The 25,034-nt window shown below is 36.5% G+C and overlaps 1 protein-coding gene across 5 annotated transcripts in view; it reads left to right on the top strand.

Moving 5' to 3' along the window:
- Nucleotides 1–25,034, top strand: part of Immp2l (inner mitochondrial membrane peptidase subunit 2) — an 878,014-nt gene that overhangs the window by 30,208 nt on the left and 822,772 nt on the right. For 2 of the 5 annotated variants that reach the window (XM_063238763.1, XM_063238766.1), the window contains exons 2-4: nt 16,068–16,165; nt 17,758–17,834; nt 18,381–18,517. In XM_063238763.1, the coding sequence (XP_063094833.1) occupies nt 16,152–16,165; nt 17,758–17,834; nt 18,381–18,517 (228 nt within the window). In that variant the 5' untranslated portion in view covers nt 16,068–16,151. Of the gene's footprint in view, nt 1–16,067; nt 16,166–17,757; nt 17,835–18,380; nt 18,518–25,034 lie in introns of those variants that run through there. The other 3 variants (XM_063238759.1, XM_063238753.1, XM_063238755.1) reach the window with 3 other exon arrangements.

Below are 25,034 nucleotides of genomic sequence, written 5' to 3'. Positions count from 1 at the left end.
CTTGGGATTCCATTGTTAACAGACACACGGCGGGGGGTAGGGGGGGTAGAGAGATTGAGAGAAAAAGAGATAAAAGCAGTGGCTCTGATGGAATTTGGGGCCAGAGGTCTGCTCAGTGCCTGGCCCTGTAGCTCTTAGGCCTCTAGGGGATCTTCAGATACTTCTGAGAACAGATTGAAAGATACTGCTTTTAAGCTGGGTGTTGGGGTACATGCCTATAATCTTAGCATTTGGGAGGTTGAGGCAGGAAGATTGGTGAGAGTATGTGGTCAGTCTGGGTGACATCGTGAGTTTAGGTAGCCTGACTGCATAACGAGGCAGTGTTTAAAAAAATCAATTTTAAGAAAAAAATAAATTCTTGGTTAAAAATAAACTTATAGTTCTCATTGCCTAGTACTTAATTGTCATGAAAATTACTTGCTCTTAGTAATTTATCTTTAATATCTTTAAACATGAGTGCTGTGCTATGATTTGCTGGGAAAAATTCAACTTCTTAAAGTCATATATCTGTATCTCTCTATATATTTTATATATAATTAAAAAACTTTCCCCATAAATATCTTTAACTGTTGAAATAAAACCATGAGAGATGAGGATAGTTAGATAATAGGCACACACACACAATTTTTTTGCATGTGGTTAGACAGTGCCTTTCTCTGAATTTATGTCTCTACAGTAGCCATCACCTTCTATGATGTAGGTACACTATGTAAACAGGAAGTTATAAAATTAGCTTACCAAGATATTGGGACTTGAACCTAGGACCTTGTGCATTTTAAGCAAGCACTTTAGCACTGTATGTATGCGCTGCCCTTATTTTTTCATTTTGAGGCAGGGTCTCTCTAAGTTACCCTGGATAGCTTGGATTTCTTTTCTTTTTTCTTTCTTTCTTGTACTGGGGATCAAACTTGTGCTTGCCAGGCAGCCAATTATGCTGCTGAGCTAAACCCCTGGCCCAGCCTTGAATTTATGATCATCCTGTCTGAGCCTATCAGGTTGCTGGGATTGTAGATCTATGCCATTGCATCCAGGTGCCAAAGTAACTAATTTTGAGAAATTATTTTTAGGTGATTTCTTTCTGCAATAAACCTGTATTGGATTCTGAACAGTTCAGTTCAAGGCACTGAAATATGATGTTGAATGAGAGTATCTGCTCTCGCGGTCTCTGCAGCCACAATGAGGAAGGAGAAAAAGCATGGAGTGTATCCTAGGAATATGTGGGAAGGACATTTAACTTCATTGTAGAGTGGCAGCTAAGCTAAGCTGAGGGATGGGTAATAGTTGTCCAAAACAAATTGTGAAGAGTGGTGAAAATACAAGGGAGACCATGTGTAAAGACTCGGAGACAAATATATGCATGGCATATTCTTGAAATTGCATGTACCTGGGTTTGGTTGCTGTATCAGTCAGTGCTCACTCGAGAAACATTTAAAAACGATATATAAATATATTAGGATTTGCAAGATAGGCTTATAGTAGCCACCGAGTCTGGTATGGAAGAGTGCAAAAGGGCTGTAAAAAGCCTTGAGTTCAGGCGGTAAGCCGATTGGTTGGTACCACTCACACCCAGTGCAGGTCTTCTGTCTGCAGTAAATCCATTCGGCAACACCCAGGACTATGCTGATCCAACTTAGTTGGCTGTTTCTTACTGAAGTAGGCACAGCAGGTAACTATCACAAAAAGTACATAAAATGTTAATGAAAGAGTGGAAGTGGTAAGAGCAGGCGCTTAGTCTTGGAAATCTGAGCAGCCTGGTGTTATGCTCTGGGAAATGGGGAGTAATTGAAAGGTTTCAAGCTGAAGGAATTTAGAATGATTTCTGTCTTTTCAGAAGATAGCACTTTGGCCAACTGTCACACTGATTGTGGGGCAGCTGTTTGGATGACAGTTATTCTCTGACTGTAGAAGGGTCAGGGAGTATAGAATACTACAGAATGTCTTTCTGTGCCATCCCCAATGGCCTCTCTCCTTTATAAAATCTTTATTTTTATGACCTTTTAATCTTATCACAAGGCTATAATAATTCAAAGGAACAAGTGTAACACTCATCTGTATACATACACACAGTCTTTATTCTTTCAGTATAGAAACTGGTATGCTGGATACCTAAGAGATATGAAAAAATCTTTTTTGATGTAAAAAAAATACATAGTAAACAGATGCTGATTCAATTCTTTTTGTAGTGATTTTTCTACTCCCAACGTGTTCTTTAGGCTTAGATAATTCCAGTAGGAGCTATTTCTTAACAAATCTTCAGGGTCTAACCATTGTATGCTAGGCTTATTGATAATAGAGCACTGTACATTTTACATAGTCTTCACATCATAAGCTTTCTGTTTTACTACAGTATCCTCAATTCATTTAACAGTTGGATATGCAGACATAATACACATGGAAAAGTAAAAAACCATTTAACTCAGCTCCACAATTATTTTTCAGTGTAAGTACAGGATAATTTATGAATTGAAAATACATTTTTGCATATACGAGGCAACTTTATTTCTGATATGTTCAAGAATGATCAAAAACGGAACCTATTTTAAGGTTATTATTTTAACTTATAATTTTGCATTTCATTTAACAGCTTATAATTTTTAATGATATTACTTGTACCAAATGAAATTAATATCTTTTGAAGATAAATACTAATTTCTTTAGTGCTGATCACATTCAGAAAATAAGCAAATTCAAGGCTATTTTTCAATGGTTTGTATTCATTACAATCAACAAATTTTCTTTTTTTGGTACTGAGAATTGAACTTAGGACCTTGTGTTTGCCAGGCTTGCACTGTGCCTCTGAGCTGTATCTCTGGCTCCTAACTAATTTTCTCATATTTTTCCAATGGGAACACCTTCAAACAAGCTTCTGTGTTCTTTTTATGTACTTCCATCTTTTTTTTTTTCTGAAATTTTTTTTGTTTGGTGACAAGATATAGAAGATTCATGTTATAATTTTTCTTTTCCATCCCTAGAATTGACCTTTCACCCTGGTTTATTCTAGTCAGAAATGGTATTGGGACCTAAGAGCTAGAGTTAGGCATTAAATGTACTGATTGGTACTTTGGAATCTTTGCTTCCAGTGCTCCATAGCTTTTCTGTAACATCCCCTGTCTATTTGTATCTCACTTGTTTCACAGAAATTAACACTTTACTTATTTGCTGAATCCTACTATGTATCTAAAATGGTGGGAGAATTATTTCCTTCATTGTGTACATTTCTATATCCTCTCTGGAGTTTATGCAAATATTTCATCCCAAATTTATTTAGATCAGTGCACTCTTGTAATTGATAACTTTAGTTCTCTGCTATGTTTAGATTTTTAGTGTCTAGCTGAACAAAGGCCATTTTTTATATATTTTAGATAATCAAAATATATGGCATAAAATAAGAATATTGAAGATTGTTTTTCTTTGCATTTAGTATTTTTCACTAGAAACTATCACTGATGCAAAATGAAGTACAAAGTTTTTCTCTTCATTCCCTTTCTTCCTTCCCCACTTTCTCCTTTCCTTTTTCTCCTTCCCTTCCCTTTTGTACTACTTCTTAAAAAATGTACAAGAGTCCAGTCACGGTATACTATATTATATATATTATTATATATTATGAATAATTAATAAAACATTTCTATGATTATGGGAAGTTGTGTATTCTGAAAATCTTTACTTCTGAAACATCATCTCATAAAAGTAAAGGTTCTGTAAGGAAAATAAGACAAGGAAGAGATAATTGGAAACCAGTGCAAGTCTGTAAACAGATCCAAGTCAATTACCTTCCCAAAGGCAAAGGCCCGTGTCTGATCACATAAGAGTTTTGAGGGGTCATTCTTGATCCAAAGCATAACATTTTGCCTGTGGCCTCTCAAATGACTCAGGTGGATCTTTTTATGTAAATATATTTAATGTAAGAGTCACCAAAAATTTAACACCAGCTATTTCACATTTTTATCATCTCTAACTTTCTGGAGTCTCTGCTGTACTCTCACAGCTATGTACTACCCTGTCAGGGACACACTGCTTTGTTTCCCAGGCCTTCTTTGGAAATCTGAGTGGAAAATTCCCTGGCTCCATAACTCTTGTGTTTTGCAAGTCTATAAAACCATCACCACGCAGATGCTGCCAGATGCATGGTGATGCTCTAGCACACCAGCCTGGGTCCTTGGATCATGGCTGCAGCGGCCTCTGAATGCCTGCATGGTTGAATTGTGGGACTTAGTCCTCTAAGTGGCCTGTTGGAGCAAAGGGCTTTCTTCTCACAAAGCCTTTTCACTTCATTCTTGTACCCTTCAGTCTGGGAAGGGCAGTGTCCTCCTGATTTCTGAGACACCCTCAAAGTATCTTTGCTATTGTCCTTTTTAATGATAATCTTTTCAGCAAAGATGTTCTTCTATGTTCCAACTTTGTAGGTACTTCCTTTCTGGTGAAACTAAAAAAACTTTTGAATGAAATTTTTTGCTTCCCATTTTAGTACAAACCTCAATAAAAGCCCTCAGCAGTACCAATGTCACAGCCTGAATGTAGCTTTATTTTGAAATTTCTTCTTCCAGATTCATTAGTCCACTATCTTTAATCTCAGTCTCTTGAAAAGTCTCAGAACATGAACAAAATGTAGACAAATTTTCTGTCAGAACCTAACACACATGGTCTTGAGTCCAGCTTTCCATGGAGTCTTAGTTTCCAGCTCCTGGGTCTGGACTTTTCCGTTTGCATTTCTGTGAGCATTCTGGTCTTTTGAGCTCCAATCAGAATTTCTCATTAACCTGAGCTCATAGCATTTAGGGCTTTTCCTGTCGTCATCTCCATACCATTGTGAACTCCTCTTGTGAACAAGTTCCAAAGGCTTTTAAGCCACATGATCAAGTGTAGTCTTGGCAATGGTCTCATTCCTCCTGTTGCTAAAATCTGTTTTAGTTATTTTCTTCATCATTGGGACAAAGTACCCAAAACCTGCAGCTTAACAGAGAAGAGGTTAATTTTGGCTGTCAGTTTTGGAAGTTCCAGTTGATTTGCAGGCTCAAATACACTATGGTGGAAAAGGTCCTGCCACAGAGTGAAGATGCTCACCATGTCATGGTAACCAGGAGGTGGAGAGTGAAGGGAGAGGCCAGGACAAGAACACACCCTTTCAGGTCCCATTCCCTGGCATCCGCATCTAACCAGCAGCAAGCCAAGTACAGCACCTCCAGGATGCAGCTGCTTCCAAGCACAGGAGGGCCCTGCCCGCTGAGCTTTGATGGAGGTGGTCATTCTTAATCTAAACTGTAACATCATGTCTCCTCTACCTGGATATCTCTCATTTCCAAAATTTTTACTTCAATTAATAGATTTTTCTGTGCTTTTACTATTCACCTTGGCTCTGTCATCAAACTGATTATTTGTAGGTTTGTTCTCTTAATCATTTTCCACAGGTTTTAAGTTTCTGTTTGTAATTTCTTAGTTTGCTTTCTGGGTTTTGTAAAATGACTCCCACGAGTCCAACTGGTCTAGAGCCCACAGGAAGGACTCACACCAGTCTGTTTTATGGAACTGCCCTGGGAAGGCCCAAAGGTCAGTGGTGGAAGGTAGAAAGTCAGCCGGTGAAGGAGCTGTACTGGCAGGTTGAGGGTTCTACATTGTAGTCAGAAGTCATGTTCAAAATAAGGACCAGGACTGCCCTGAAAAGTATCATCCTTAGTGACAAAGAAATCCTTTGACAATGAGAACAATTGAGTGCACATCAGGAAGCCAACATGATAAGCTTCTCCTGGAGATTAAACAGCACACATCTTCCCCTCTGGAGCCAGGAAGCCATGCTCAATGCAAAGCGAACCACAGCCACTCTCAGTGACAAGCTCTTGAACTCCTCTGATGGTAATGGTTGAACTCATATTGGGGAAACTAGTCACGACGAGCTCCTCTAGGAGAACCAATGGCTCACAACAGCAACACTTAGAGAACCCACAATGCCACACTCCTCCTCTCCACGTCTCCTTTTATACTGGCAACTTTCCTCAGGTGGGCCATCTACATGCAGTGTCATACTGATTTAATTCTGCTGATGTTAAGTTGACCGCCAGTTTTTAATCCATGACAGAGATAAATAGGAAGTAGGAAGTTCACATGTTTCTCCAAATTACGTACTCTATTGTATGTAAAATTAAAAACATTTCAATATATATGCTAATTTGTTTTATTTATACTGAAAGTTTACTGTAGTTTGTTGAAAAGAAAGCTTGTGTTATATGTTTGCTTCTTTTTTCTAAGCATCTTTTTGGCTTATGTCTTGTATTGAGTAACTACTTTGAAGATAATGGATTATAATGTAATTATTGGCATTCTCATTATTTGGTTATGAAAGTTTGTGTTATTTTTCATAGAATAAAAAGAAAAAATATATTTTTACATTAAAAAATAATGTATAGATATTTTAAAACCACCAAAGTTTTTTTGATCCATATATATATATATATATTTCTATGCTGTGCTGGTAGAATAATTTTAGAAATATTGATTCACTTAAGGGTCTTCTAACATTCTTATAGAATATCACATAATCCTGTGGTCTGCTGTATTTGAAAGGTCACTGCTTGTGACTAGTTTAGTGGTCAAGTATCTAAAATACTTATATAAAATAGTATTGATAATAATCAGGGGACACTTTTAAGTTGTTTCATTTTACCAGTTTTTCATGTTTCATTGGACTCACATAATTGGGATCATTATGTTTCATTGCACATGCCTATTTATAGCATTCTTAAGAATTGCTTTATAATTTTTTTAGTTCTATGAATAATTTTGACTGTTTTGATTGACAGATGCATAGTAATTTAAGAACATTGCATGTGGGACTCACAGGTATAAAAATATTGACAGGTAATTGAAACAATGTCTTCCAATATATGGACAAGTCTACTGAAATCAGAACAAGGCAATTATGTGTGGGAGCTATCTAAATAGTATCCCAGCCCCATATGCTATAATACTCACCAGAGGCTGGTTACAATAGCTGGACTTTCTGTACAGCAGACACTTGAGTCTGGATAGTGCTGTGTTCCATCTGTCTTTGTCTCTAGGCTGCACAATATGAGCTTCTTTGTACTATGGCCTCTTGGTTGGCATTCGTTCATTTATTAATTTATTCCACTTTGGCCTTTGTTGCCATTTGAACAAGTGTATACCTGTATATGTGTGCACACATATGTGTGCTTTTAAAGGACCCCAGCTGCTCAGTCTAGCAGAGTTGCTAGTGTTTCTTTCACCTGGATTTCATAAATTTTCTTGCATGGCTTGCAAATTTGTCTAGTCCTGAGCTTGTACCACTGATGACTGACCTCCCTGTGGAAGTGCAGCTGCATGGATCAGCTGTGGGCAGCCTTCCAATCTTCCAATCGTAGTTTGGACAGCATTTATTTTTGACAGAATAGTCATAGCCCCAATGTTCTTCCCTGTTGAGAAAGCCTATGTTTTTGAATTTTATATTTTTCATTCTATAAAAAGTAGCAGCATTCCCCTGAGTTGGCCATATGTTTGTTAGTTACATCATAATTCTCAATCTCACTTTTTTTGTGATCTTCCCACCCTGTCTTTGTCTCTTTGGAGTCTAGAGGCATTGATTGTTTTGAAAAATTTCCTATTCCCTACTCCCAACCCTATTCAAAGGGAGAATCATGTTACTGATCCTTATCTCTTAACGTGCATTTTAGTTTGATGGATTGTTCATTTACATTGGTTTGCAGTTGTGGAAAGAAAGAAATGTATTTAAAGGATGAAAAGTAATGGTATGATAGAATTGTGATGAGACTTTTTAAAAAGAAGGACCCAGTCAAATGGGCAAGTAAAATGAATAGACACTTCTTAAAAGAAGTATAGATGGCCAATTGACACATGAAGAAATGTTCAATATTGCTGGCCATTAGAGAAATGAAAATTAAAACAATACTAGGGGTTTCTCTTTTATGAGAATCCAAAGTATAAATAAAGAACAAAATAAAAGAGATAATAGGAAGTAGGGAGATAGATCATTTTCAAAGGGAAGAAGTTCAAGAGATGGAAGGAAGGGCCAGGGAAGAGCCAGGGCCAGGGATTAAAAACAGGAATTAAGATGTACGGAGCATGTACACTTATCAGTGCCCCACAAAGAAGGTAAACATTAGGTACTACAAACATGTACTAATAAATAAATAAAAATGTGAGAAACAACACTGCGATTTTGTCTTACTCCAGAAGGAATGGGCATAATTAAGAAAACAAATTGATAATACATGTTGGTAAACCTGCAGGGGAAAAGGAACCCTTGTGCATTGTTGGTGAGAATATAAACTAGTACAACCATTATGGTGAAAAGTATGGAGATCCTCCAAGGAAAACCTAAATCTAGAAATTCCATTTCACCCAGCTAGTCTTATAGGTATCTTCCCCAAAGAGTTAAAGATCTCATGTGATAGTGATATATGCATACCCCTTTTATAGCCGTGCAATTCATAATAGATAAATCTTGAAAGCAGCTTGTATGTCTACCAGCAGGTGAACGGATAAAGAAAATATGGTATTTACACACAATGGAGCGCTAGTCTGCCATGAAGAAGGATTAATTTGAGGCATTTTGAGGCCATAATGTTACATAAAATAAATCAGACACACAAGTTTAAATATTGTATCGGTCTTTTTAAATGAGAAACATGGAATATAAATAAAGAGCAGGATAAAAGATAGATATAGGAAATAAGAGGTAGGTCTTTTTCAAAGGGGAAGTGGCTCAAGAGATGCAAGGTGAAGGGAAGGAGGAAGGAACAGGATGAAAAATAACTGAGATGTGTTATACACATGTACCAAGTTCCCACAAGGAATGACATGTACTCAAGACATGTACTAATAAAAAAGTTAAGGAAAAGGACCCCTCTCCCCCATTCCTATTGTGGTTACTTCTGAGCTACTGTGAGACTCTTGTAACCATTCTGAAATAAAGTGACAACAGAGTTGTTGTGAAAAGTACTGAAGATAAATGCTTAAGAAGTAATGTTAGGTAGGGTAGGTAGGGAGCGCAAAGCTTGCACTTGGAGGTCTGCTTCAGAAGTGGTGTGTCACATTTGTGTTTCTGGTGACTTTTTCCTGTTGCCTGTGTTATTGCCTGATGCCCACTTTCTACTCTTTTTCATATTTAATTTGTGCCTGACTTTTCTTTTTCTTTTTGTTTTAAATTCTGAATTTTCCCATCTTCTCTCTCTCTCTCTCTCTCTCTCTCTCTTTCTCTCTCTCTCTCTCTCTCTCTCTCTCTTTTGTCTCTCGCTCTTAGATCTTGGTTTTGGTTTTTGAGAAGTTTTTTAATACTTCAAAATATAATACATAAACTAAAGAGATTCTTACAAAAACCAGACAAACAGATAATAACACGTATCTTTCTTTTCAATGAAGATAAGCTAGTATAGTTATAAAAGGGAGATTTTTCTATTTATAAATTCTCTTAATTTTTAAAGGCCAATGACACCCATTGCCCAAAGAGTAAGTAATACAATATTTTCTTCTAAGTTATTCTGAAAGATTTCTATTACTAGAAACAATTTATTCTATTCAAAAAATTATTGCTTTGGAAATAAGTTTATGGTGAAATAGTCCAGAAGTCCTCTAAATGCTTTGTTGGATTGTGCATAAGTACTTGGTCTGCTTCATTGATACCTAAATTTAAATTGCCACATTATTAGCTTAGAGTGCACACTGTGCTTAGCTTTTCTTTAATGAAAGCATTTATGCTGTTTTTAAATTAAATTAGAAAAAATATACAGTGTTGAAATCCAAATTTGGGTTTGTTAAAGTTTAAAGCTTACCAAGCATCCCTTTGCTATTGGTTATCATTTAATAGAATTTTATTTTCATTCTTTAAAAAGCTTTTCACTGTCTTGTTAATTTTTATGGCAAACCATTTTTGCAGAATTTATGGCACTTTCATAACTGAAATAGGAGATTGAGCCTTAGTTGTAATTGCTGTCAAATGTTGTCTGTGTGGAATTACGTGATAAGGTTAATCTTTAGGATTAGGATGGTTTGAGCCAGCTCTCAGAGGGGCCCAGTGAAGTATTGTGGATTTTCTTTTTTATGGTTTTCAAAAACTAGTGACCCAGTGTTCTCACTAGTCATGCATATCCTTACTCCCATGATTATAGTTCCTTCTTATCCAAGAGATTTGCCAAATGCAATATATTTTTCTATTTCCAGAATTTTAATTAAGAATCTTATACAAAAAAAGTTGTAAACATAATGATTACTCTTAAACCCAGCATTCTTGTCATGGTTTTTTTTTTTTTTTTTTTTTTTTTTGAGTTCTAGCCCTTCCTTGTTCCCTCCACCCCAGCTCTGTGAACATGATATAATTTATTTAGGTTGTCCAATTGTGGCACTGTCGTACTTTTATTATGCTTTAAAAAATAGTTCTCAAAGGTGGGAAATTTTGGAGATGATTAGGAGTAGATAAGGACATTAGGGTGGAACCCCCATGAATCCTGGTTACTCTTTTTGTTGTTGTTTTGGACAGGTTCTCACTATGTAATTCAGATTGGCCTCAAATTCCTGTGTAGGCCAGGCTGGCCTTAAACTCTGGATGATGTTCAACTTCAGGCTCCCCTGTGCTGACAAAGTCCTGAGGTGGCACAGAGCATTAGATGGTGTCACCACACCATGTTCCTGGTGACTTTAAGAAGAGGGAGAAATACTAGAAGGGGACACATACACATAGATGTTCCCTATCTTTTGCCATCTGATGCTCTGTGCCACCTCAGGACTTTGTCAGCAAGAGGGCATCACTAGATGTGGACCCTTGACCTTATATCTCCAGAATCATGAGCCAAAATAAATTTCTTCTCATTATAAAATAGTCTGCCTTAAATATTTTGGTGTCTAGTGAAAAATGTACTGGGACATAATGTATTATGTAGTATGTCTTGTCGTAAAGCAAAAGAAGCAAGATGGCCCTTAAATGGTATGTCACACTGAAAAATTGTTTGGCTTCTGTAGATCTTCTAGTGGAACAAAAATTGTAGTTTATTAGTTGTGAGTCAGTTATAACCTTCATGTTAGTCAAATGTATCCAAGTAGCTTTGGGTTTTTCTCATGTGTAAACTGTTTACAGAGTTAATTTATTGGTAATGGGGTCAGCTGGAAAGATCCACGGAGGATGATGGCTCCTTGATCATGTGTTATTTATTTGTTTATAATGATCTTGTGAGACGTCACAGTGGGGAAGTGCTATAGCTCCTTCACATAATGTTTAGCACAAAGAAGGTACTTAGGATCGAGAGAATGAAAATGCAAATCCATGGGCAGACACCAAGCTGGTCTATTCTACATCATATATTCATCCCATGGGACAATTCCTGGACATATGTATGGGACCAATAAGTACATAAATAAAAGAGTGACTCAAGAATTGCATGCCAGGGCTATTTGCTTTCCTGTTCTTATGTTCTCTTATATTCATAATTTGATAGTCTCTCCTTTGACTTTTACGATTGAAAAGTCATATTTTATGTAAGATAATACTTTGCAACTTATTGTTTTCCTGTTATCTTCAAACCTCCCATACAACTTTTAGTTTTTATAATTGGGATGACTCGATTATATATATAGCCTTGTTGCTATGGATAAGTAGTTGGTGGCTTTGTATAGAATGAAATAAAAGCAGATTCAAAGTGATTTTTAAGTGAATTCATGCATGATCTAGCCATAATGAGTTGTTAGGGGAGAGGAGCTGAAACTCTCACCTGCTGTATAGCAGGTGGGAAATATGATTTCGACTGAATCTGAAAAGTTACTTAAAAATATTCCCAGTTTAAGTATGTCAGCAATGAACCAGGTATGTTTACTATTTAAGCAGTAATTTCCTCATGAGCAGTGTTTTGGACCTACATGACTTACACACATTATGAGAAGATTGGGGCAAGTGATAAAATTATTCTGCTTTTGCCAGAGATGAGTTTAGGAACACAGTATTATTGATTAAAGGAGAATCTTTTCAAGGAAGCTGGCAGCAGATGCTGTTGGTTTTGAAGTATTCATAAAAGATCAGATCATCTGAGTGATACTTTGACAATTTTTGTAGACCAGGAAGCACTTTACTTACCTTTTCCAAAATATGAATGCCATTTAATTTGGTATGACTTGACATAGAAATATTGTTTTCATTTCTTTAATTGTTATGACTTCTTTAGTTTTTAAGTGGTGACTGCTATCTTTTAGGAGTGTTTTATTCTCTTGAGGTACAGGTATCCTTCACAGTTCATAGAGGATAGGACTGTACTAACTCTTATCTTTTAAGCCTTTGAAAATAGTGACTGCCTGTACTTGGTTCTCAGTGTAACTTTTATTTTTCTCCTTCTCCCTTGGCTTGGAGCAGGGCCTGCTCACTATCAGGCTAGTGGTCCTTCCACTGCTCCTTGGCGATCTCTTAGTAGCAAAACTCTCGGCCTGACTTTGCTGTATAGGGATAAGGGCATGCTGTGAGCAGTGGAGTTGTGGGAATGAGAAATGGAACAGCATCTGCTTTCAGTCTTTCCCTGTATTTAAAGCACGTGTGTGTATGTGTGTGTGTGTGTGTGTTTCATGTGATGTGTCCTGATTCTTCTCTCTGCTGCCCTTTTTAAGTAGACATTTAATAAAAGCTAGCACTTTATTTTTTCTTGTCAACATTTACAGAAGACTCAAACCTAAAAGGCAAACTTCATTATCTTTTTTTAGTCAGTAAAAGATTGAGTGTTTGTCTTTACATTTGCTAACGTCCTGGAGAAAAGTTAAAAAGATGAAAAATTATAGAAATAAAGAATGCTAGGCCTTGAAAGGATCTTATAAATTGAATCTAATTCCCTATCTGCCTCCTGAATTTTCTTTTCTTTTCTTTTCTTTTTTTTTTTTTTTTTTTTTTTTGGATTTCAGGTCATATGACTAGATTTGGGCTGAGACAGAGCTTTGATGCTTACTGTGCTCCTTGCTAGGGACCACAGTAACTGAATGGAATAGGAGTATCTGGAAAATATAGATAGGAAGTGAAGGGTGGCTTAGCATTTGGAGAATGTGAATTTGTTGCAACTTATGCTGTGCTGCTCCCACCCCTGTTACTTACATTTCACTCCTGCACAGTGTCTTGTAACTGGGATAGCTTTGGCATCTTCATATTCCAACTTAGTTTGTGATGGTCCATACACAAGGCTCCATGAAAAATAAAGAGAGTTCTTACAATAATTACATTCTGTGAAACTTAGAGTAAAAGTAGCAAACATTTGGCAGACCCTTTAAATTATCACAAATGTGCAGTACTCCTTCGTGCAGTATACCTTGGTAACCTAATTTAGCTATCTAAAACATTGTATTCAGTTAAGTACATTGATTGCAAATAGGGAAGAGTTTCACTCCATGTTTGTGTTTGACCTACAGCAGCAGAGAAACAAAAAAGCATGGTTTGTGATGGGAAAAAGATTAAAGCTATTGATACTCCATGCTATCTGTATATCATACTGATGTAAGGACAGGGACTATTGATTTGCCTTTTTTAAGTGGTAGAAACCAACAAAAGTACATGGAAGATTTTCATTTCCATTCTCATCATTCAGAAATAACTACTGTTACCATTTTGATATCTGCCTTTTTCCCCTTTATCTTAATAATTATATGTGACATATGGATGTTGAATAATTTAAATACAAATTTAATACAAATGTTCCATTTAAAAATATTTTTTGTATTTACAACTACAAATTTAAATACAAATGTTCCATTTAAAAATATTTTTTGTGTACACATGTACATTTATATAGAAAGTATTAAGTATTGTCTACTGAGGATATTTATTTTATTTTACTTTATTTTTTTTGGTACTGGGGATTTAACTCATGACCTTGTATTTGCCAGGCAGGTGCTTATGCCACTGAACTAAATCCATAACCCTACTGAAGGTTTTTAAATGGTGTTATACTGTATGTCTTTTTGTCTTCTGCACTTAGCATTGGTGCTTGATACTCAATAGATAAATTTTTACTGAATTAAAAATTAACATAATGTTATGGTTTGTGTCTATATGTCCCCCCAAAGACTTATGTGGTCGTGGAGGCAGACTTACAGCATTTATGACTGATTCTTGGTCCAATGCTGGGATAATGAGTGTAAATGATACACTTCCCCTGGGGAGGAGGTAGCCTGAATATGACATAAGGGAGGGAAAGAGACCTGTTCTGCTCTCTCACCACCCTTTTGGCTCTTGTTGCTTTTGCTGTCTTCCTCTCCATGAACTGTTTTTCCTCAACCATGCCATTCTGTCTTGGAGCCAGCTGATTGTGGACTGAAACCTCCATAGACTGTTAGCTAGATAAACATTTCCTTCCTTAATTTTGTATTTTGTCTCAACAATGAGAGAAAAACATGCAATTTTTGTCTGTACTTACCCAAACTGAACTTCTTTTACTTTTTTTTTTTTTTTTTTTTTGTCTTTTTTCTTTTTATCGGTACCAGGGATCGATCTCACGACTGCCTGCTTACAAGGCAGGCGCTTATGCCGCTGAGCTAAATCCCCAGCCCCTTCTTTTACTTTCTTAAATAGCAGTGTTTTCTTTGTTCTTAGGCCTTCACTTATGTGGCTCCTTTTGCCTGAAATGCCCAGATTTTACCTCCAAGACTCTTTTCCTTTGGGGCACTGTCCCTAATCATCTCCTGATGGATAGCGTCCATTGGTTAGAGGCCACCAGTCTATTTAATGCTCACCTCCACTGGGAGTACTTACCTCCTGGCACTCTGCCTTGGTTCACTGTAGCTCCCTGAGGGAAAGAGCACATCTTGTTCACTGCTCTGCCCATTGTCCCCAACCCATTGCCGTATACATGGTCGAATTAAATAAAAGTTTGAAGAACTGAACTGCAAATATGTTTTTAGTAATTCAGAATGAGACAGGGATGAAATTCCAGATCTTTAATGGGTCACTGCTCTCTCGTGACACTTCCTTTTCTTATCTCTCTTCATCATCATTGTCATTCACTTTTGGGTCTTGTCTTTTTAGGTTCTGAAATGTCTACTATCTGCGTGTTTAAGTTCACTTACACTGCTATCCTACTTCAACCTACTATCATCACTTCTCTTGGGCCAATAAAATATTCTGTTCTCTCTATACTCGTTGCTGCTCCATGTAGTCAGTCAGCTGGAGTAATCATTTTGAAATGTGGGTAATGTAATTTACCCTTTTTAAAATATTTCAATTACTTGTCATTTGCAGCAAAATCCTCTCAAGACCTGTGAGGTCCTACCTATTTTGACATTTACACTGTTCCTCCTGCCCTTTAAGTTCTAAAGTGCTCCCATTTTCTTTGTCCTTTATTTCACCATCCTTGTTTCAGTTGTTTCATTATGGCAGTCATTCCTGCCACAGGAGCTTTGCATGTGACACTGACACTTTTAGGAATGCCCTTCCCTACCCTTTAATCCTTTATCTAGGAAATATCTGGTCATCTTTCCATTCACTTTCTTCTTCAGAGACCTTTTCTGTATCTGACCTCTGTATCTCTCATAGCACATTTTTGGCAATCATATATATATATATATATAAAATCATATCTGATACATATTATGTATCAAGAATGCAGGCTTCAGGCCGCTCACAGAAGCATGCACAATTCTTGGGTACCAGATTTGGAACTCATAAGCAATTTTATTTAAGATTATAGTTGTTAGATGAGTTGAATTGAAAACATGTTTTAAAATTGCTTATTTTCTAAAGTTTGTCTGCAGTTACATTTATTTCAGTTAGACACATACATACATTGCTGTTCTGTAGTACAATGTAAAAACTAATGAAAGCAGAGATAGTGGCTGGTTTTGATCACTATTTAATGATTTCTGGGTGCTTGACACTGTGGAAACCCTTATTAAATACTGGTTGTAACAGTGAGTGAGCCAGGGGGTAGATAAATGCTTGAATAATTAAAATGTCACAGCAGGAGCAGAGACACAGTTCCCTGCAAGTTACTTTCTGATGGAACCAGGCAGAAGTTAAAAAGTAGGATCTGATGTTAGGGTTTATTTCCTGTACAAAATTTGTTCTTCACATGCTTTCTTCTTTAATCCAGCATGGAGGCAAGCTGTGAGTTTTGGAGAAAGTTCCAGATAAAATTGTTTCTTGCTTTTCTCCTCATTCTCATTCTGAGAAGATAATGACCCTAAGAGAGTGAGTAAACTACACCTAACCTTTAAAGGCTCAAATGTCAGTATTTTCTAAACTTCTTAACTGAGGGAATCACTTGTGGTATTCTGGGTTTGAAGTCTATGTGGGGATGTATACGCATCATGGTCAAGGCAAGCTTGGGAAACACTGCTCTCCGGGAATCTACAAAAGTGATAAACGAGGAGTTGATGTTTACTTTAGAATTGTTTCCTTTCTCTTATGCACAGCAACTAGTTTTTTTCTGTGTGACATCAGAATACTTAAATTATTGGTGGCTTCAGATATTTCACAGTCTGGAATCTTCATGCTTATTTGTAATTTTGGGAAACATTAAAAAGAAAAGATGTGGAGGTCAGTGAACTTTTAAATTTAATAAAAGTGATGTTTGACTTCTAACTTCAGTTAGAAGTGTTTTCAGAGAGACTCAGCTAATGAAATGCAATGTAGGAGAAAATGCATCTTTTGCATCCCGAAGGCACTGATTTAATGAATATACCAAAGTTATTCTTCTGTTGCCAAGTCATGTAGAAGATGATAAATGGGATCTTTGTAAAACAGTCCTTTGAAAAAAGTATATTGAATCTCTTGTGGAAATGTGTAAAGGGAGTTAGTAAAGGTCTTTTGATTCAAGGCAAGCAATGGTACTGAAGAGAAATTAATTTTATTAAGGGGCTTACATTAAAGCAGGGTGTGTATGAATGAAACTTGTCAAACAAATTTACTATTCCAGGAGTGCAGTGGTTGAGGCTGCTCACAGAAGCATGTAGTACCTTGGGTCAAACACATTTCTTGGGTACCAGATGTAGAAACTCATAAGCAATTTTACTTAAGATTACAGTTGTTAGATGAGTTGGAATGAAAACATGGTTTAAAATTGCTTATTTTCTGAAGCTTGTAGTTACATTTATTTCAGTTAGATATAAAAATTACTAGTTTGGGTGAATGTACTGATATGTGCAATCTATGTTGGTAAAGCTGTAAGGAAAATACTTTTACTCTTATTTTGAATGCATATCACCCTCATTTATGCCATAAGATAGTAAGAATTAACCACATCTGATTATTACATTTTCTTACGGTATGACATAATGAAGATTTTAGAGGGAATTAGTGATTGGAATATTCATAGACCAGTTTAGATAGAATTGCAGGTTGAGAGCCTCTAGAGAGTCTGAAAATTAATTTAGTGATTTGCGACTGACGAGTTTTTAAGTTATTTTTAGTTAAAGGGACTGAACCCAGGGCTTTGTACATGCTATGCAAGTGCTCTGCCACTGAGCTTACAGTCTCAGCCCTAGCAACTTACAGTGTTGTAAGAAGTGAAAAACAGTCCATTAATAGTAATGGTAAATATTTTTGTTTCACTTTTAGTTATTTTTTATTTGTTGTGATATATGTGTATGCTTATAAATGTGTATGCATGAATGAGTAGTAGGTTGCTATAAAACATATTTCTTCATGGAGATATGGTTAAAAAACATGGAAAGCCATCGCCCTAGATTTATTATCCTGGAGAAGTTTATGTTCTGTGAGGGTCTGAAAACTACAAGTCCCTTATTGTCATTGTCACCCTCTCTTACATGTATCTTCCAAAGGAAAAAGGCCTTCAAAATGAAAAGAGTGCCCCCGCCCCCGTTTCCAGAGATCAAACTCATGACTGTGTACTTGCGAGGTAGGCGCTTATGCCACTGAATTAAATCCACAGCCCTGAGGAGAATCTTTTGAAAGAAACTATTTTGCAGGTGCATAACAACAGCAGTTTTTGAGTCATATAAGTAATGATACCCATTCCTCACATGTTCCAATTGCTCATATGTCAAATTTAAATTATATGATTTTCTGGGTAAAACCTTCAAAACTAAGTATCTAGGCAAACTTTGACTATTTATTTATGTGTATTATTTTCTCTGTTCCTCTTCTTCCCTTTGTCTTCATGCATATATATCTCAATCTTTTGTCTTTCTTTCCCCTGTTCTTATCTATTTTTTGATTCATTTGTGCAATGTGAATATTATCATGACATTGCTTGTTTTCCTAGTGTATCTTTTAGGAATAATGTATTACTTTTGGGGATTGTAAGTCAAATTTATTCTAATGATTATAGGGATGAGTATGGAATATATTCAGAAATGAGGTCACTTATCTAACTCTTATTTTTCTTGTGCTGTTTTTCTCTTTTCTTGATGCTAAATTCATACTTGTTTTCTTTGTGTTTTAGGCATGGCACAGTCACAAGGCTGGGTGAGAAGATACTTCAGGGCCTTTTGCAAAGGCTTCTTCGTGGCAGTGCCTGTGGCAGTGACTTTCTTGGACCGGGTTGCCTGTGTGGCAAGAGTGGAAGGAGCATCAATGCAGGTGAAAATGAATTTGGCTTCATTTTTTAAAGCACAGGTTTTATTGTTTCTCAAGCATCAAAAATGAGAGTTGGAGTTCTTATTTCTATGCTGGAAACTCACAGGTTTTAAAAGAGGCATTGAATTGAAATTTCATTTTACTAAATTTCTTTATAAAATCTTCAAATGCAGTACTATTATCATGAGAGTAAAGATGAATAAAAATAATTATCAGATACTTCTCCCAGGCTAAAGTTGGATGTCTTTCTGAGAATTGTAAATAGAGATTCTGAGAAACATTATAGACACCAGTTTCTGTGAATATGGCCATATTTGAATATCCTTGTAAGATCAATTTATTATACAGTTACAGGATGGATTTGGGTCAAATTCAGTTGTTCTACTAAAATACTTTTAGTTTGTACAAAAGCCTAGTCACTGATCCCAGATATTCTAGTATGCTCTTTACGCCAGTTGCTGGTTGAAAATATGGAGTGTAGTAAGTTGGACGTGGTGGGCAAATCAGTAATCCCGGCCCTTTGAGAGACTGAGGCAGAGAAAGACAAGTTCAAACCCATCCCGGGCAATTTACTGACTTAGCAAGATCCTGAAAGAAAACAAAACAAACAAAGGCTGGAGATACAGCTCAGTGTGAAGGCACTGAGTTCAATCCCAAGTACTGAAAAGAAAAACACAAAGTTAAGAACTGTGGAAGTACTTTGGAGTAGAGATTTCCAAAGTTATGTGTGAGTACTTCATAGTCTTCTGGAATAACTCAAGGAAATTTTACTTTTCTTTAGTTAATATTTTGAACCTTACTCTATGAGTTCATACAGGGAAGCAGTCTTTGCATTTTTGTAGTAAGATTTAGTTTATCTCATTATTAGCATATATTAAGTTCATGCACTGTGATAAATAGCTTTGTAAAGCAAATATGAACTTCTGAGAAATTAATATTATATAAAGAATAACAAGCTGGTTTTTCTTTTTGTTTTGGTTAGACCTCACTAAGGACATAAGCATCAGCTTTAATGAGTTATGATGGATTTATTTTATTTATTGTAGTTATGGTAGTGCAAATCAGACTTCTTCCTGAGTTCTAGTAGTTAATTACTATTTAGAGGTTTAGGACAGGACTGTCTTTGTGTCTGGTTCTCCTTGTGTTCTTTGAAGTTGTTAGGCCCTGCTGGTCAGGGAATTCTGACCCGAAACTTAGCTTGCAAGTTCCCTTCATAGCAGATCACCACCTCAGAGCAAACCAACCACTTACTTTGAATACAAAAATATTTAAATATTGGAGTACAATAAACATGGGTGAGTGATTTACCTATATATGACTTTATTTCTAAATAGAATATAACACAGATCAGATTTTGTATTTACTGCCTTTTTATTTTTGAGTTCCTGAAAGCCCTATTTTGGACCTAAACCTTAGAGAAATGTAGCCATTTTTTTCTTTGTAGAGTTTTTGAATCAGATTTCTTCATTTTTTTTTTTTTTTTTTTTTTTTTTTATTTAAGAGGAAAAAGAGAAAAACACAAAACAAACCAAAGCGGCGTAAGGGTACACGCAATACAGAACTACAAAACAAAACAAAACAAAACAAAACAAAAAACCATAACAGTAAGAAATTACCTGCTAGTAGATTACACACTATTTTCTTGAAAACAGTTCCTCAAATCACAGTATCAAAGAACACAAGGTGGACATTCAAACAGGGAGACTGCAAACAGCTGTGTTCAATGTTCCAAAAACATTGATAAAGTCAGCTATTTAACACCCCCAAACACACTTGCTGTTATATCCGTTAGGTGATTTCTTCATTTTAGATTAAAATTGCTTTCTCAGGGCTGGGGATTTAGCTCAGCGGCATAAGTACCTGCCTTGCAAGCAGGTGGTCTTGAGTTCGATCCCCGGTATTGATAAAAAATGAAAAAGACAAAATAAAATAAAATAGCTTTCTCTCCCTCACCCCAAATCACCTTTTAGTCTCTGGGTTTCCTTTAAGTCCATCTATAAGTGTATATCTTTTAGTAATGAAGAATCAGACTCATGATTTTCTCCAGTTTCTTTATTTGTGTCTTGCCATACAACTATCACTGTTCTGAGAAAGACTTTTCCAAAATATAAAACCTTCATATCTTGGATCTCATAATAATCAAGGAGATCATGTATCAATCAAGTATTGCAATCTTTATATTTTTTAACCCAGTATATTCCTATTTAGCACCTATATTCATGGCTGTGGGAAATGCCAAGAAAATTAACTTAAACACTATTATGATTTTTGTTTACAAGAAAGCAAATGTCTTACGAAAGGAGAAGGCTTGTCATCAGTGAAGATAGTGTTAAACTTGTCATTCCTAAGTACAAGTCCATGGACAAATGATGTCAGCAGTGCATTAGATGGTGTTGGTGTCTGTAGGGAGGTTAACATTTCCTGTAGTATTTTTGGGCCACACCTCCAAAAGGAATTAAACTTACTACCTTGGAATTTATTTAGTTCAGAGGAATTATGTATTATATACCATATATTTTTCTGTTATATTATGTAGAATTTCCTTGGTTACTGGTTATAGGGAAGTAACTTCAACTTACATAAATGTAAAGGGAATTAACTTGAACTTACATAGACCTGTATTTTCTGAATTTAGATATAACAGACATTGGAATGTTTATTATGTATGCTTGAGAAGGGCAGGAGTGTAGCACTTGTCAGGGATGACTGGAGCAGTACTTGAGTTCGGTCCGAGTGGTCAGTCTTCTCTCTTAAGTTCTGCTCTGTGTGCATTTTGGCTTATTCTCTCAGACTAGCTTTCTCAACATGGGCAGCCACATGGCAGCTGGCAGCTGTTGTACCTTCAGATGCCAAGTTTCCTCACCATCTAAGAGAGATCACTCTTCTAGCCTTAATTTCAGTTTGAAAAACCTGAGTAAAGAACCATGATCCTTTCAGCCCACATCACATGATCTTATCTTTACAAATACAGAAAAGGATGTTGGGGTCTCTTGATTGGTCTAGTTGTACCTACCTTGAAGGCACTGTAAGACAATGAGAGGGTCTGCCTAAACTGTTTTATTCTGTGGGAACTGGGAGTGGAGTATAGGTGTTTCCAGGAAAAGCTGGTGCAATTTTCAAAATAAAAGTGGAAGGATGTTCTTCTGGAAAAAGAGGAAAAATATATATTTACTACAGTTAGGTCTATATTTTCTGAATTTGAGCCTAACTTTGGGTAGAACAGCCAACTTCATTTATAATTTCACTAGACATCATTACACCATGGTAAAAGCAATGATGAAATTTAGGAATCAAGAAGTTTTAGCATATTTGAAGATAATTTGGGCATATAGTTTTGATGAACTGAACGTTTAGATCATGAAGGTTAGCATGAGTACTAGAATAAATTCTTTTCTTGAAATTTCTCTAAATGTGGAGCCAAGTTCTAGAGCATCCTGCAAGAATGTTTTGTTTTGTCTGTTTTGTCTCTGAGGCCTGAAAATTACCTCTGGTGTGAGGCACTTTGTTGGTTTGTCTTGAAGAGGGGCATTTTAGTACGTGATGAGTTTTTCTTATTCCAAAGTTTAGAAGTGTGAAAGGAAGACAGAAAAAGAAAAGGCAACAAATAAAGAAATAGAAAATAAATGACACAGATACCTAGATTTGTTGGGTGATAGAGGATGATGAGGGAAATCATCTACTGGGCCGTGAATAGTTCTACAGTACAGAAGAGGAGCGGTGTCAGAGAGATTCAAGAGCCAGGTACCGTGGCATGCTCCAGAGGCTGAGGCAAGAGGATTCTTGTGAGCTCAAGACCAGCCTGGGCTACAAAGTGAGCTCAAGATCACCCTGAACTGCATAGTGAGATCCTATCTCAAAGAAGAAAAAAAAATATTCAAGATTAAAAAGTGCTAGAGTCTAGACTCACAGGTTGCCAGGACCCTCTGGGGTACATCCTTTGGGACTACACCTTGCTACTTAGTGTATTTCTGTGTGTTTGTGTGTGGCACTGGTGGGAAGTGTTATCTAACTACCTGTTTGGCATCTCAGTATTCATTGAAGGGCTCTGTGTGCCATTTTGAAGGACTTTATATTGATGTGGGTTATCAGTCTTAAACACCGTTATTGGATAGTACTCATTCTCCTATGTACTCAGATAGAAAGATCATATCTGAGCATCTCTGTCATTTCGGATATATGATTAATTTCACATCTCAGAATATCTTTTTGGTGTATGGATAATATTGAAAAGCACTGGTAAGTATGTCAGGACACAGAATCATTTATCAAGCTACCATTAAGTACAAAACATTATGTTAGGGGCTACAGGGGGTGATGAATCAGACAAGAGATTCTGCTTACAAGGTGCTTTTACTTTAATAGAGGAAGTTCAAGAATTATTAATCCTTGGTAATGGATCCATCTTCAGATGAAATTAATGTGGAAGCTTCAAGCTCTCAGATAAATGTTTCGTCAACTTTGGTACATTTAGAAATGAACATTTGATTGTTTTAGATACTATTTTGGAGAATTAACCTGTAAATTTGAATTGAGACAGAGTGGTACCAGAAAATTATACCCAAACTTCTTTTATTATTGGCATCATATTAACTTTTGCATGGCAACAAGCAACTCCAGGATTTCAGATCTTTATTTCTTGCTCAGGAGTCTATTGGGCTGACTGCCTTCACTCTAGGCTGTTGGTTTGATTCAGTCCTCTCTGCAGAGCGGCAACTACCTGGGGTACACTCACTCTTCTTATGCTGATAGCAAGACACAGAGGGTAGGAAAAAACACTCAGAGACCTTTATTGTCTCGCTCAGAACTTTAATTCCTCCAGTTGCATTCCACTGTTCAAAGTAAGTTGGTCTCAATCCCAGAATCCCTGAGTAGTCCTGTATTTCTGTCCTTGGGAAAGTTTAACAAAGGTAGAGAGGGGAGGTACAGTTGTGAGTACATACACTGCAGCCCATATGATTCCAAGGTGAAAGAATCTTACCCTAGGCCGGTCACTGTAGCCTGTGAAGCTGGGAGGGGGAACCAGGGGCTCTATCTTGAGCTCTATCTTCCCCGCCCCTAGGAATCTACCTGTGGCACGAAATGAATACCAATGGGCTACCTGTGCATCACTAATGCCCCTTAGACACCACCCCAACCGAAGCTACATGTATGCCCCTACTCCACCTGTCCCACGGAGAGAGAATGCCAGCCCCTGGAGGCAATGCCAGACCCCGGAGGGTCAAGGGGTCTCTCTCCCCACATTCTTAAAATAAAGGTCATTTATATTTCATACTTCTTATCTTTTCAGCCATGCCAAAATTCTATCACAAGGAAAATACAGTTGATTTTGGGAGTCATCTAAAAAGTTGTATTTAACTTTGAGATCCCTGTTCTTTACCAACACTGGCAAAATTGGGATCAAATGATATTGTGAGTACTGAAATCTAGAATGGACTGATCTCTTTTAGATGTGTTTAGATTTGAGATAGATATTCCATGGCAAATTAAACAAATGTATTCATGTTGGTGAAGAAAATCCAAAGAATAGAGAACCCAAACTTATTAAAGGGACATGTAATCCTGGTCATTTGGGCAATTGAATAAATATTGTTATGGAAACACTGGAAATTCACTGTAACAGATTTTGCTTTTAGAACTCTAAGTCTTCAAACATTCTATTGAGTTGTAATTTACTAGGGGAAACTTGTTTCAGGATTTTGTCTTATGAAAAATACAACTTTTTAAAAACTACTCAGTGGTTCTTTTCTTAGGTTAGGTTTCCACTATTTACAATTCATTAAGTATCTGCCTAGAAGGATAGAGATGATCAAATATGGGACATTTCAGCTATTAAGTCATAGATAACATGAAAATAAGTCACACCTGAAACTAAAGTTTTTTATGGTATGTTGATGTACTTAAATGGCAAATAGAATTCAGTATATGAAATGTTTGATTTTTCATAGAGTTGCAGAGGTACATTTATTTTATGGGATGAGAGGTTGCTTTTGCAATGCTTGGCACACAATGAATAATGGCATAAATTGCTGGTTAATGATTACTCATACTAGCCTATTCCCCCTCTGGTGCACATGAATCACTTCTACTGGTTGTTGAAAGGATGCTGATGAAAGATGACTTTTTTTTTTTGAAGAAACACCACATTGCATGACATTAATTTAATTTGGGAAATGAAGACTGATAATATATACAGTTGAAATTACAGAGGGAATTTATGTAGGTGGAATGCAGTTATTCAAATTAGAACTTCGTGGCTTAGAGAGGTTCTTAGAGAAAAAGGGGGCCCTAATGCCTTTATACCAAACTTTTAGATTTTATTTGATTGAGAATGCCTGTACCATGGTCACTGGTTCTTACAATAGGGGGTGAATGCTGCCCACATTTAAAATTAAAATTAAAGGCTAAAAACTGAAGGCAATGTTTAAGTTTCATTATCTTATTTTTGTTGTGATTGCTGTATAATTTTATACAGTATATTTCTTTGTTTTGTCCATTGCACATGACAAGAGAGAAGGATATT

The sequence above is a fragment of the Cavia porcellus genome, unplaced genomic scaffold (assembly GCF_034190915.1).
Source record: "Cavia porcellus strain 051 isolate PalLab524CR breed Dunkin Hartley unplaced genomic scaffold, mCavPor4.1 scaffold_2, whole genome shotgun sequence".
Taxonomy (NCBI): Eukaryota; Metazoa; Chordata; class Mammalia; order Rodentia; family Caviidae; genus Cavia; species Cavia porcellus.
Note: the sequence above shows the minus strand (reverse complement) of the source record. Positions and strands in the feature narration are given on the sequence as shown.